Here is a 15,209-nt window from a genome sequence, read left to right as displayed (position 1 = left end):
AGCGGCCCGTTCCTGGTGGAACGTAATTAGGCAGAAATGGGAACGGGAGCAGACGCCGAGGACTTGGGTGAATTTCATCCGAGAGTTTAATGCAAAGTTTTTCCCTCCCCTAGTCCAGGAGAGGAAGGAGGACGAGTTTATAAGGCTTCGCCAAGGGGCTCAGACTGTGGCGGAATATGAGAGTCAGTTCACACGCCTATCCAAGTTTGCGCCGGAGTTAATTATGACTGAGCAACGACGGGTTAGGCGCTTCATTCAGGGCTTGAACGTTGAGATCCAGAAAGACCTCGCGGCGGCTCAAATCACTACGTTTAGCGAGGCAATGGAAAAGGCCCAACGAGTTGAAAGTGCACGGATGCAACACTGAAACTTCCAGGCTAAGAAGCGCGGCTTTCCTGGGAGTACTTCTGGACAGGGTGAAAAGAGTACTCCCTCTAAATTTGGACGAGGCACGGGAGGTGGTTGACAGTCTGGCTCAGGCAGAGGGACTCCATTCAGGGGTGGCGAAGCTGGACGAGGACAAAGGGGCAATGTTCAGAGTGGCTCGGCTTCGGCACCTCGCGGTCCCTGTGGGCACTGTGGGAAAGCAAACCACACCGAGGATAATTGCTGGAGGAAGCAGGGTAAATGTCTACGTTGTGGAAGCGCAGACCACCAATTGGCTACTTGCCCGGTCCTGAAACAAGATGGAAAAGGAAGCCAACCACTGCAAAAGACCAATACTGGGCCAGTGAAGGGAGATGGGTCCAAACCGAAGGTGCCAGCTAGGGTATACTCTTTAGAGGCCCATCAGGTTCCAGAGTCTTCGGAGGTCGTAGAAGGTACGATCCCTATTTTCCTGTCTTCACAGTCTTCATGTCTTCACAGTCATGGGTGAAGGAAATAGGTCTTCAGTGCAAATTTTTCGACGTATAGTACAATCTAGCCACCGTCTATAGAAACCCTGTCAGACTATTTCGAGATTAGTCCATGATAGCTTCGGAGATTCGTTCCCTCATTTAGTCCAATAACTAGGTCAAATATTAGGATCTTTCGTGCTTTGACTTTTGCCATCAAAACTTATCTCAAGTGCAATCAAGATACAAATCCTTATTCTAGGGCTCTCCACTTTTTGGTACTCAAGTACAAGAATCCACAATAAGGTAATTCACAATTTGAGTTGGCCAGTCTCAAGAGTAAATCACATATATTAGAGATTTCTACCCGACGCACATATCTACCTTCCCCAAGTATTATGATAAAGGGTTTACGCTTATAACAGTCATGAGTCATAACTTACGCCCAAGAAGAGCACCTAGTCCTTTCCATTGACTCACATAATCGGAACAATAACACCACTTGGCCACAAGCTCACTTCGCGCAGAGACCCCGCGAAGCAGCAAAAATATCTTCCATTCTTTCAACCCAGTTCTCGGCAATTTCGGGATCTAGTTCTCCAAGAGATTTAGGAGGCGCGAACTTTTGGAACCGTTTCGGGGCTCTATCTTCACTTACTTCAAGGTTCCTTTACTAGTTACCCGGTCTTTGACCTTGTTGGTCAACCGAACAGGCCAGTAAACAGTAGATCAGTCATACGATTGATAGCTGTAACTATCTGGTCTCCTTCTCCACATTCGGGTCCTTGGTTCTAATTGACTACAGACCTTTATTCCTCCTCTTAGTCCTGGACCTACCTAGATCCACACCCCTGGCCCCAACCATATCACCGTCTAGTCTCCATTATTACTCACTAGTCTAGGGCCCAAGTATCATAACAACGGGTAAGTACGTGTTAGTACATGACAGATATTTATTCATTTTCAAAAGTCAAATAAATGAAATCGGAGTCACAATAGACAAGTGAAAATACAAAGCAATTAAAGGCCAATGTCGGAATAAAGTCAAAGTCAATAGTCAACAGTCAAAATCCAAGGTCAAAAATCCAAGTCAATAGTCAAAACATTGTACATAAGGGCTATTAACTGTCATTTATAAGATAACAGGACCAAAAGTAGCAAGTACAAGCTTCAAGAGTACAGATATAGTCGTACAGTCATATCAAACAAAACCTAGCACAAGTGGTCAAAAGAAAACTGTACAACCACTGAGTCACAACCTCCCCTATCCTGCCTTTGTACAATAGTGAAAATCATCCCAAAGTGTAGCCTAGGAGTAGGAGTTTAGTCCATTGTGGGACTAATGGATCCACCAAACTGGGCGGGTTCATCTCCAACCTCGCTTCCTACGTAAGAAGCTTCATCGCTCTCTTCCCCAAGTAAGTCACCACATATGTTAAGGATGGATTCAGCTCTAACCCTCACTTTCCTAACCCTTTTAACCATGCGCTCTTGAGCTTCTCCAAGCTGTGCGCTCAAATCATCAACCCTTTCTCGGCCCTTGACCACATTGTATTCAAGTTCCTTTGTCCGTTCAACTTGCATTTCAATAGTTTTCTTCATGTACTTCGCTTCAAATCCAAGCCTAGTATTGTCCCTTGCTAGGACTTTCCGCTCTTTCACTACGGCCAGAACTATTTCATTAGGATAAGTGTAACTATGCCGACACTCGCAATGCCCATAGCGGTCACATGGGCTCCAATAAGCTCTAGCTCATCCGGGCCTGGTCTGGTATCTAATCATCGGTAAGTCCTCATAGGGCATCTCGCCAACCGATCTATCGCTAGGGCCACACGATCCGGCCATCCTACACAAAGTGTAGATAAACATAAGCACTCTTAAGGGGAAATAATCACATATAATCCTCAAGTCGAAAATACCTAACTCATCCAGGCCAATTCAACCCTAGGCTGTATTTTTTATCCCTTTCATTGGTCACTTAACTTTGAAACCAATCCAACAATCCAGCATCCCAAACGTTTAAGTCTAGGATATACTATAAGGATCTGAAACCTAGGCTCTGATACCAACTGTGACAGCCCCATCTCTCCCTAGGGCAAACCCTAGGGTATCAGCGGACTGCCTGCCCAGCTCTCGCCAGGACTCAGTCGTTCAAAGTACTAATGTCATCAATGAAACGAATGTAACATTTGACAATGCAGGGGATTGAAACCCTAACTCAAACATAATCACTAATCCAACAATTCAGCTTAGTACATATATCATCGCATGCCAACTTACCACGCTTCACTCAAATTTACATAATATAAATCATCCTTAAGAATTTAAGCTTACAAGTCTGCTTAAACGAAAGTTACAACCTCAAAACGCAAGAACGACAAAATAAAGCTAAGAAAGCCCTCGATCAAATCCCTTCCCGACCTGTTAAGGAAAACAAAGGGAATGGGGTGAGCTAAACCCCAGTGAGGTTCCAGGTAAAACAAGTAAACACATAGCCACATAAAATCACAAAATAGCCAACTAAACACCGTATAGTAAAATAACAGTTTAACCACAATTCAATTCAAGGATACGGATGGCTTTCAAAAGCCAAAGGTCGACTTGAGCTTCATCATAATTGCCTCCTGTTGACACTTCGTCAACACTTATAACAGTATATAGGTCCGTAGAACACCACTTTCACCAGTCTCCGTCCACCAAACAACCCCCCACCGGGCCCGCACTCTATAAACAGTAGTTTGGTAATACTCGAGTATACCAGGAATCCGAGTTTCCAATGCTCAAGGATTCCAATGAAACAGTATCAAGCCGAGGATTTTATCACTGGTGGTGCTGGACAATACGACAAGCAAGCACAACGGCTATGCTTCACCAGGGACCTCCAAGCAAGATTCAATTTTCAGTGAACAATAAATAGTCCTCAAGGTTTATCGGCCTTCTCGACCAAGCCCTTGCTGGCTCGATACAACCGACTCACCTATGAGATTGGGTACCCAAACAGTAGCAGTAGTTGGTGGAATGTCATCCACGCAACTTAAGCACAGTCATGTATAGCAATATCTCATTTCATGTTAATTCATTCAGTAAGTAGAGGCTTAGTGAAAAGAAAAAAAACAAGGAAGGTCGAGTGCGATAAAGTACACACTCGCCTCAATTTTAATTAAAACAGTGTTTGGCTCAAACAATAACAATTCAATACTTTCAAGTACACAAATATTTCACATAACAAGTAGCAGGTAGTGGAATACTCACCTGTCAAGCAAAAGTAATAATCGACGTCAAACGTCTCAGTTACGATCACCGTCGTTGCCCAAACCTAGGTCAACGAGTGAAAACATTAATAATTGGATTCGTTCCCTACTAAAGTATAGGTTCATTAAGAGGCCAAGTGAGTAGCTTAAGCTACTTAATCCAGCATGCAAATAAGGTCTAAACCACGGTGAAAGTTCATGGAAAACAAGTCTAGTATGTACATGAAAGTTTGGCAAAAGAAAAGTTTCACTAAAGCTCAAAGGCTTCATTACGGGTTAAACTGTCTCGCCCGGCCAGCCTCGGGAAAATGGTCATTGCTCATTGTGGGAAAGTTGGAATTAGGTTCCGTCAGTTGCATTGGAAACTAGGTTCATAAGACTAAATTTGTCTAGAAGAAACCATTTCCAAAAATCCCAACATAAGTGGCTCAAAATTAAGAAACCAAATGAACTTTCTGGACTGTCTCGGATGAACAGTACCTCCCGGACAGCCAATTTTCCAGACTCGCCACGGATCGCTCGGGATGAACCAGAAAATGAGCTTTGTACCGTTTTAAAGCTCTAAGAGTCTAATTTCAATTGCCACAAACGGCACTCAATTCCGATCAGTGAATAACACGTTATGACCTTAACAAGATTGCTGGACAGAAATTTCTGGACCTAGTCCAGTTTTCCTCCATTGTTTATAACTCAAAATTTATTCAACCAAATTGGCTAATTTTTTGTAGACAACCTCCACACACATAACCCAACATATAACACTCACATTTGTAGCCAAAATGTGCATGAAAATATCAAGGAAAAACCGGGCAGCAAGCTTAAAAAGTTTCGATCAGCACACTTTAAAAAATTTCTAACTTCTACTCTTCTTGTTATTTTCATTCCTTGCACATAACAAGTATTAGATCCAACTAAATAGGAGTTTAAAATATATCAATACTTCATAAACACACATGAATAAGGGTTAGACATTTCATCAAACACTTGGTATGCATATTAGTAAACGTAACCATTACTTGATTAACTCAAGAAACTAACCCCAAATTCAACCATAACAAGTTGTTTTTCACCATTTAAACCTCAAGTAGATGATACAACATCATAAACCCAAATTTTAAAGATTACATACCTTACTTACAAGTTGCTTTGGTCACCAAACAAACCACCACAATAGAAGCTTTAGGCTTGAAACAACCTCAAAGATTGAAGGATATTTTCTCACAAACTCTAGATCTTTCTTCTTTGGATTTTTGTTCTTGGTTTTTTTTTCTAGGGTTCAAGGTAAGTATATGGAGCTCTCTCTCTTCCCCCTTTTTGTGCTAAGAAATTCGGCCAACAAGGGTTAAAAAGGAACCAAGTTTAGTCTTTAAATTGTTTTCTAATTCCTTAGTCAAACAAACCCATGGCTAGGGTTTTGCCACATGGCTCCATTAGTAACCTAGACTTTCTTAATCTTTGACTAATGGTTCTCTTAACTTTCCAAATGTAGCAATAATTGTTTAACAACTCTAATCTCACACAAAAATCTCTACTACTTAAGAAAAGAACACTTGGTCAATTTCAAGTCGTGCATTAATTTAAACAAACTCAAGAAAATATTTTTCTTCAATTACAATGAAATGGAATGTTATACATGAAAATTACTATAACATATAGAAAATATATTGTAAGGGCATAGAATAAGTAATTTAAATCCTAGGGTAAGGCACTTGGTACAATGTAAGTGGTGGAAAAAGAAACTAACTCAACAAAATTGTTTTAGCTAAAAGTAAGGATATGAAATGTAATGCATGGAAATTGTTTTAATACATGTAGAATGCTATGCAAGGGTATATTATAAGTGGTGAAATAGTTACAACTAACTCAAGAAAAACGTTTTAATTTCTTAGTGTATACGATAACACATAGGGGATACAATGCTAGGGCTTATAATCCGTGGTTTCATTCTTAGAGTAAGGCATGTAGTTTAGAAAAATTGACTTTTAAAGTGAGGGTTCTCACATAAGACTACCAAGATATTGCTTACAATTGAAGGTGCAAGTGATCAAGCCTCAAATTGATGATTGGGCCTCAATTAAGTAGCTCATGTTGAGCCTAATATCGGCCATATGGGTCTTAGATCCAATAGTACTTAAGTTAGTTAATTAGTTAGTCGTTAAGATAGTTAATTTGGGCTAATTTTCGGCCAAGAGAAAGCCAAGGGCTGGCCGAATTCCCTTCACCATTTTCCAAGTCTTAATAGGTTTAGGCAAGAGTATAAATAGCCCCCAGTCATTGTTTACATTCAGTTTTTGAGAATTCAATAAAAATTTCCAGAATTTCGTCCATTTTTGTGGCAAATTCCTTTAGCTTGTGAAAACTAGTTTGAGCATCCTTGAGGTGATCCTAGGTTGTTCCTTAACTTATCAATCAAGCAAACACACTTGATTGTGGCGTCCTCTACTGTTGAATTCGTTCTTGAGTGGTCCAAGTTTGGGTTCAACTCCGTCAATCCCGCAACGTGTCCTCTAAGATCCTAAGTTTGCTTCCGCGTTCACATCAATCCTCTTCTAATAAGTGTAACTCTTTAATCATCAATCCTGCTACTTGCACTTTACGACTTAAAGCATCGGCTACCACATTAGCTTCTCCCGGGTGATAATTAATCGTGCAATCATAATCCTCTAAAAACTCCACCCATCTACGTTGTCTCAAATTTAACTCTTTTTGAGAAAACAAGTACTTAAGACTCTTGTGATCTGTAAAGACCTCAAATGTCACTCCATATAGGTAATGCCTCCATTTCTTCAATATAAACACTACAGCCGCTAACTCCAGATCATGAGTTGGGTAATTTCTCTCGTGAGGTTTTATTTTTCTAGAGACATATGCAATCACCTTATCATTCTGCATCAATACACACCCCAAGCTTTCTTTTCAAGCATTTGTGTAAACCACAAAACTATCTTTCCCATTAGGTAAAGCTAAGTGATGTGTGCACGGATGAGTCAAGTCCAATTGATGGTCAAGTGAGAGTTCCATTGGGTCCAATTACACGTGCACGGGCCAAGTGCTTCAAAAAGTCTCTTCAAACCCTTGTTCGAAATGTTCAAGACCAACAAGGGGTCCATAGGAACATTGAAGGCCTGGAAGTTGCTACTCGATTTAGTTATACCTTGATCCAAGCCAATGAGGGTTCGAATGATGGCTACGAGTGTCTTTAATGTGTTGGTTCGATTGTTAGTGGTATTAGTTGTTTGAGTTGATTTGGTTTTGAGTTTATCGAGTCATTGTTTAATTAGTTAATTACCTTGTTATTTGAGGTCAAGTGTTCGGCCCACTTATGTCCAAGAGTGGCCGAATCTTCCTTCTAGTTTTAGATAAGTAGTGATTATTTTCCCGATAGAATTTCGTTGGTCGCTAACCTATAAAAAGGCACAAGTTGTACGGTTGAAGGGTTAGACACTTGGTAATTAAATTTCAGTTTGCTCTCTTACAATTTCAAGAGTTACATTCATACTTGCTTTGCAAGGATTTTTTGAGCAAGTGTGGCGTCCATGATTGTTCATCCGGCCTATCTACTTGAGTAACCACCTCAATTAGAGTTGCCATTCTACCACCTTCTACCAAGTTGTGTCGTCCCTCTTGGTCCTAGGTCCGTAAAAATCCAAACGATTGAGTATCTCCTCTAGATCCTTGGGCATTCGTGCTATGTGTCTCGGAATGAGTTGACCGAGGACGTATCAGTTGGTATCAGAACTGGTTGAGGTATCAATCCGTTATATCCGTTTCTTGTTTCATCTAGTCCGTTCTAGGGTTTGATATTTCCGCTACATTGTTAGAAAAAAATTAGCAAAAATATTCTGCCCGTACTGTTGTGGGTTGTTATTCTGTCTGTTTAGTCTTCAATTGTTGTGTCTTGAAATCTGGCCGTAGTTGGATTTTACTTGTTGTGTCAAATCTGCCCGAATTTTGTTCTTTGTTGCCTTGAAATTTCTGTCCGTAAATTGTGTTTTTCGTTTGGCCAAAAATTTGTCCATAGTAGTCATACAAACCTTCCAAAAGAAGTCTATTGCTGTCGTGTCTTGCTGCCCAAGTCTGTCCAATCTTGTCTTGTGTTATCCAAGTTGTTTATTGGTTTTCAAATCAGGATTTTGTGAAGACTTGTTGGTAATTTGTGAATCTTGAGAGAACCTACAAGAATCTTGAGTTTCTTGAGCACAGTTTTGAAATTCTTGAAGTTCTTGATAACCTCCTTGAAAGTTCTTGAAGGATCTTGGAGTTCTTGAGAGTCCTTGTTTGTGTGACTTGGCTGAAACCAAAACTAGAAAAAGAAAGAAATTCCATTCGGCCAACCCTTGTTTTATATTGTGTTTGCTCATTGTAAGTCAAAAAAAAAAAGAAACGATTGGCAAGAAAACAAAAAAAAAACAAGAAAGAAATTCGTAAGTTTATTGCCAAATCAATCATGGATTACATCTTGTATCCAAGACTATGAAACAAAGAAAAAAAATTCAAAAGTTTTGGTCCACTACTTCTTCAAGTTCTTGAACCTCTTGATTCTTGGAAATTTGTTTCGTCCGTCTAGCGAACAAATTCTTGTATTCTCGAGCGTTGGTGAAAGGTCTTCTTGGAGTCCTTGCTTCTTTCTTGGGAATATCTTGGGTAACCCATTGGGGGGGAGCCTAAGGAGGGTTGATTGCGTCACGTTGTTGAGATTCCATCTAGTTGCTATTGTCTTGAGCAAAAACCCGAAACTGCCTTAGTTGTGTTTGAACAAAAAATCCGAGCTTGACCTTGTGCTTGCAAGTTAAGGCTCGCATGGGTGGGTCTTTAATAGCCTGCATTTTAGCCACCCTTTCTCCTACTTTTATTTGGATTTTCCTTAGCCAATCGGTTGGCAAAACAAAGAGAAAAAAATATAATAGCAACCAAATTGAGTGACTTGTTTGTTGGAACAAAAATCTGGTTTGTGAAATCCCTCTTGGAGTAGAATTTGGAACTTTCTAAAAATTGTTTCAAGGAGAAAAGGTTTTCTAAAAGGTTTCCAACGACTAACTTGTTTCCAAATTCAATTAGAAAACTAGTGGACAACTTGGATAACTCTCCTATTCCCACTTGAATAGGTCCACTCACTTTAGGAAACTAGGGTTTTGTTCATTTCCTGTTCACACTAGTGCCACTTTCCAATTCTGTCCGCCTTTAGGAAACACACAAACCGTACACCATTGTTTCCAAATTGCATCCAAATTGTGTTCTTGCTCTCGGTTACTCTTGTATGAAGTTGGTGAACAATTTTTGGACTATTGTGTAGCATTTCTCAAACTGCTCAAGCCGGCAAAGTAAGGAATTTTGGTAAGATTATTCGAGTGCATTTGGAGTGAAACACAAGTGTGAGTGAAACACTAAGGGAGTGAAGTGAGACTATACTTGATGTGAGCGCGGAAGCAAACCCTAGATCTTTAAAGGAACACGTTGCGAACCCAAACTTGGACCACTCAAGAACGGATTTAACTGTAGAGAATGCCACAACCAAGTGTGTGTGCTTGATTGATAAGTCAATAAATAACCTAGAAACCACTCTAAGATGTTCAACTTAGCTTTCACAAGCTAAAGGAATTTTGCCTCAAGAAAGACGAAATTCTGGAAATTTTATTATAATTCACCAAAAACTAAATGTAACATCAGCTTTAGGGCTATTTATAACCTTGACTAAACCTAATAAAGCTTGGAAAACATTAAGGAAAAATTGGCCAGCCCATTGGGTCTCTCTTGGCCGAAATCTAACCTACTAATTAACTAAGTTAATGACTAACTAAAGTACTATTGGACCTAAGGCCTACATGGCCGAAGCTAAGCTCAACAAGATCTACTTAATCGAGGCCCAATCCTCCTTTTAAGGCTTGATCACTTGCACCTTCAATTGTAAGCAATATCTTGGTAGTCTTGCAAGGATCTTCCATGTTGATTCCTTCAATGGGCGGTTTCTCTTGGGCTTGGACGGTATGAACTAAGGCTTAAAGCAACTCCTTGAATCTCTTAACTCGTGCTCGTGTCACTGGGCCTTGAGACACCTTTACAGGGTCTACATGAACACCAAGGGCCTCTTGCCCAACCGCATGAATACTTGTGTTATTTGTCTTGTTTGCTAACACTTGGCAGGAACAAGCGACGGACATGGAGCAAACTAATCCAACCACTGACTATGCATTAATGTTCATTGCCATGAAAGTCGAACTCAAAAGGCTTAGTGAACAACAAATGAAGGAAATGCACAACCATTTTAATGAACTCTCCAAAAGCTTCACGAGAGGATCTCGATCTAGATCTCACAACCGAAATCACCATAGTACCAATGGGGCAAACTATGAGGACTATTCGGCAAGTGAGGATAAAAAAAGAGCTGAAAGGCTTAAAAGGGACACTTCCAAGGATGTGCTCAAGGGACAAAATCAAAGTTCCTACATTTCAAGGAAAAAGTGACCCTGAGGCTTACCTGGAATGGAAAGGCCGAATTGAAATGGTCTTCAATTGCTATGACTATAGCGAGGAACAAAAGGTGAAGGTTGTCACTGTTGAGTTCACCGATTATGCACTCATTTGGTGGGATCAAGTATGGACTAGAAGGAGAAGAAATGGTGAACCGCAAGTCCGAACTTGGCATGAACTCAAGGCCATGATATGTAAGAGGTTTGTTCCAAGCTACTACAACCGCGATCTCCATTCCAAACTGCAAACTCTCACTCAAGGCAACATGAGTGTAGAGGATTATTACAAGGAGATCGAGATGGCCATGATGAGGGCTAATATCCAAGAAGATAGTGAGGCCACAATGGCGAGGTTTCTTTGAGGGTTGAACTCTGACCTTCAAGAGGCTTTGGAACTTCAACACTATTTGGATATGAGCGACCTATTCGAATTAGCCATCAAGGCCAAAAGGGGAAAGAAATTAAGGAGGGGAGGTCGAACCAACACCACCATGAATCCGCAACCTTGGAGAGGAGGTCAGCCGAGGAGAACCTCCCATGAAGCTGAAAATTCGGCTACACCAATCACTTCTAGCCGAAATCAATGTAATTTCCCTAACCGAAATTCCATTTCTACCTCTAACAAGTTTGTTCATACATATAGGTCAACTTCAAAGTCGGCTCAAAAGGCTCCTAAGCCTAGGAGTAGGGACATTAAGTGCTTCAAATGTCAAGGATTCAGACATATCCAATCTCAATGTCCGAGTCAAAGGGTCATGCTCATAACTCACAATGGAGAAGTCGTATCTGATGATGATGATTGTGAGGAGATGCCAACCTTGTCCAAGGATAACTGCTTGGAGAACAACTTGGCCAAGGAAGAGTGCTCTCCTATATAAGGAGAAATTGGTTGCTTGGTGGCACGACGAGTGCCAACCGCCGGAGTCAAAGAAGATGAGCAATTACAACGAGAGAACTTGTTTTACACTCGATATAAAATAAGTGACAAACTGTGTAGTCTCATCATTGATGGTAGGAGTTGCACTAATGTAGCAAGTTTACTCATGGTAGAGAGCTTGGAACTTCCAACGACTAGACATCCACACCTGTACCGACTACAATGGCTAAGCAAAGATAGTGAAGTACGTGTCTACAAACGGGTACGTGTTCCTTTTTCTATTGGTAATTACATTGACGAAGTCATTTGTGATGTTGTCCCCAATGCATGCTACCCATGTAACTTTAGGAAGATCCTGGCAATTTGATAAGCGTGTCACTTTTGATGGTAGATCTAATAAGTACACTCTCTTGCACAATGGTAAACACGTGGTCCTAACACCCCTCACACCCGCACAAGTATATGAGGACCAACTTAAATTACAACGAGAATGTGACTTAGACCGACAAAAGAGGAAACAAAAGACGGCCAAATCTGAAAATTGCTCCCCTTCCACACGTGAGCATTCGGCCAAGGGTCAAGTCAGCACCCTTAGTGTCACACATGATCATGCATTGATTAAATCAAACACTAGAAAGCAAAACATGATAATTAAGGCAAAGGATGTTAGGAAAATTGTTTATTCTGATAAGCCTGTACTACTCATGATATGCAAACATGTGTTCTGGAATGTTGATGAACTCGATAAGGCATTGCCTTCGAGTGTAGTTGCACTGTTGCAGGAATTCGAGGATGTGTTCCCTGATAAGATTCCTGATGGATTACCACCCATCCGAGGGATCGAGCACCAAATAGACTTGATTCCTGGAGCACTATTACCCAACAAACCCACCTACCAAATAGGACCCGAGGAAACTAAGGAGCTCCAAAGGCAAGTTGAAGGCCTACTAGGTAAGGGTTGGGTTAAGGAAAGTTTAAATCCATGTGCTGTCCCTATTATCCTTGTTCCAAAAAAGGATGGTACTTGGCATATGTGCACTGATTGTCGGGCTGTAAATGCTATAACTGTTAAATACCGTCATCCTATTCCTAGATTAGATGATATGCTAGATGAACTTGATGGTGCTGTTATTTTCTTCAAAATTGATTTACGTAGTGGCTATCATCAAATTAGGATGACAGAGGGAGATGAGTGGGAAACGGCTTTCAAAACAAAATATGGTCTTTATGAGTAGCTAGTCATGCCTTTCGGGTTGACTATTGCACCTAGCACATTCATGAGATAAATGAACCATGTTTTAAGGCAATTCATAGGAAAATTTGTCATTATTTGCTTTGATGATATTTTGATATATGATCGCAACATGCATGAACATATGGAGCATCTAAAATTGGTACTTGACACACCTCGAAAGGCGAGCCTCTATGCGAGCCTTAAGAAATGCACCTTTTGTACTAACGAACTTGTGTTTCTAGACTATGTTGTTAGTTCACAGGGTATCAAAGTAGATGAGTCCAAAATTGAGGCCATCAAACGATGGCCCACTCCAAAGTCAGTCGCGGATGTGCGAAGTTTCCATGGTTTTGCTTCTACCGGCGATTTGTCAAGGATTTCAGCACCATTGCTGCACCATTGACTGTGGTGACAAAGAAAATAACAAATTTCACTGGGGAGAAACCCAAGAAAAAGCATTCCTTACCCTAAAAAATAAACTCACACATGCACCTGTTTTAGCATTACCTAACTTTAATAAGACTTTTGAAATAAAATGTGATGCTTCTGGTGTAGGGATTGGAGCTGAACTAATGCAAGACAAGAGGCCTTGTGCATATTTTAGTGAGAAGTTGGGAGGTGCGGCATTGAACTACCCCACATATGACAAGGAGTTGTACGCACTTGTGACAGTCTTGAAGACATGGCAACACTACCTCCGTCCAAGGGAATTCGTGATACACACTGACCACGAATCATTGAAATTTCTCAAGGGACAACCGAAATTGAGCAAGAGACATGCCAAATGGGTAAGTTTCATTGACACATTCTCTTATGTCATTAAGTATAAAACTGGTAAAACGAATGTTGTAACTGATGTACTATCTCGTAGACATTCTTTACTAGTTTTTCTTGATGCAAAGTTACTTGGTTTTGAGGTGTTGAAAGAGCTTTATGCACATGACACTGACTTTGGTGAAATATTTGCATCGTGTTCTAAGAGTCCCCATGGGAAATATTTTTTGCTGCCAACCCCTCTTGAATCTCCACATTAAACCCTTGTACGAATTGCCTTATCCTTCTCCTCTCGGTGGCCACTAATTCCGAAGCGTACCTAGAAAGCTTAGTGAATCGCTCCTCATACTCAGCCACGCTAAAAGTCCCCTGTCTCAACTTTATAAATTCATCCTCTCTTTTTTCTTGAATCATGGGTGGAAGAAACTTCTCATTAAACTCTCTTATAAAATTTTTCCATGTCCAAGGGGTTTGTGCACTTTCTTATTTTCCCTTACCACATTCCACCAAGTACGTGCTGCACCCTCAAATTGAAAGGCAGCAAAGTTCACTCGCCTCTCCTCGGTATAATTTAAGGCGGCAAATATATTGGTCATTTTCTCTAGCCAGTTTTTCGCTGATTCAGGATCAAGTCCCCCACGAAATTTAGGCAGAGCAAAGTTCAAAAATCGTTCCAAGGCTCTATCTTCCTCTCGCTCCTGAGCCCCAGGTTGGTTAACAGGTCTTGGACCTTGATGCTCTACTAACTGTTCTAAGATATCCGTCATACGGTTGATAGCAGTAGCTACTTAGTTATCCCCTTCTTTTACCTACCCTTGGCTCGATCTAGTTCCCCATCCTTGATCATCTCCTTGAGTCTGGCGTTGCCTGACCCCACTCCCTCAGCCCCTTTCACTTTTTCGGCCGTCCATAGTCTTAGTAATTTTCTAAAAGCATAGACATAATATAATATGCATAAGCGGAGTTTAAAATGACACATTAATTATGCAGGATGAAAAATAAATAATGGAGACATCAAAATAAGTGCAAATAAGCACAACCCATAGTATAGATTAGAAGTCAGAGAGCAACAAAGTCAAGTACATCATAAGTATCGTTCAAGTACTTTAAAAGATAGATAGCACGGTTAAGCAAAATACAATGGCTTTTGAACAAGCACCACCCCGACTATCTTAAACAAAAACTACTAAAATAGACTAGATCACTAGCTTAGTGATTGGCGGAGTCAGAAGTCTGTGTCACTTCAATAGGATCATTTTCATTTTCAACACTAGGAGTTTCTTCCTCATTTTCCCCATCAAGTATCTTGCCATCCACCACTTGCTCGACCAAAGTAACACACTCAACCATCAACCCCTCAGTCCGATCTCTAATTTCGTGTACTACCCTAGCAAGTCGGCTCTTAGCCTTCTGAAACTGCTCACGAAGAATTCTAGCAAGTCGGCTCTTAGCTTCCGCTCCTCAAGTGCATCCGCTTCCAGTTCATGAATTCTAGCAGTTTGGACATCCATAGTGGCCCTCAGTCCATGATTATCCTCTCGTACTACTCTATTCTCCTCGAATACCTGCCTCCGCTCATCAATTACCGCTAGCACCACATGATTAGGATATGAGTAAGTCCTCCGATAGTCATAGGGAGGTCTAGTTTGACGAATGGGGTTCCAACTCCAATGAGTACCTTCAGGCCCCTCTCGATAACGGACCACCGAAAGGCACCTTTGCGATGGCTCATTACCACCATTTCTTTCCATGACCTACAATCAAAATTAG

General features: G+C 40.9%; 1 protein-coding gene across 1 annotated transcript; it reads left to right on the top strand.

The window, feature by feature from the left end:
• The first annotated feature begins 12,075 nt into the window (after window positions 1-12,075).
• On the top strand, window positions 12,076-13,699 carry LOC140010637 (uncharacterized). Its single transcript, XM_072057943.1, has 2 exons — window positions 12,076-12,553; window positions 13,221-13,699. The coding sequence occupies exons 1-2, from the start codon at window positions 12,076-12,078 to the stop codon at window positions 13,697-13,699; spliced, it is 957 nt and encodes a 318-aa protein (XP_071914044.1).
• The last annotated feature ends 1,510 nt before the right edge of the window (window positions 13,700-15,209 follow it).

Source organism: Coffea arabica, chromosome 7c, assembly GCF_036785885.1.
Source record: "Coffea arabica cultivar ET-39 chromosome 7c, Coffea Arabica ET-39 HiFi, whole genome shotgun sequence".
Taxonomy (NCBI): Eukaryota; Viridiplantae; Streptophyta; class Magnoliopsida; order Gentianales; family Rubiaceae; genus Coffea; species Coffea arabica.
Note: the sequence above shows the minus strand (reverse complement) of the source record. Positions and strands in the feature narration are given on the sequence as shown.

Bases quoted from the DNA above. Each gene is read 5' to 3' on its own strand.
- LOC140010637 (XM_072057943.1), top strand. From the start codon at position 12,076: ATGATAATTAAGGCAAAGGATGTTAGGAAAATTGTTTATTCTGATAAG. The intron at 12,554-13,220 runs GTGCTGTTATTT...CTTCTGGTGTAG, and splicing joins TATGCTAGATGAACTTGATG to GGATTGGAGCTGAACTAATG.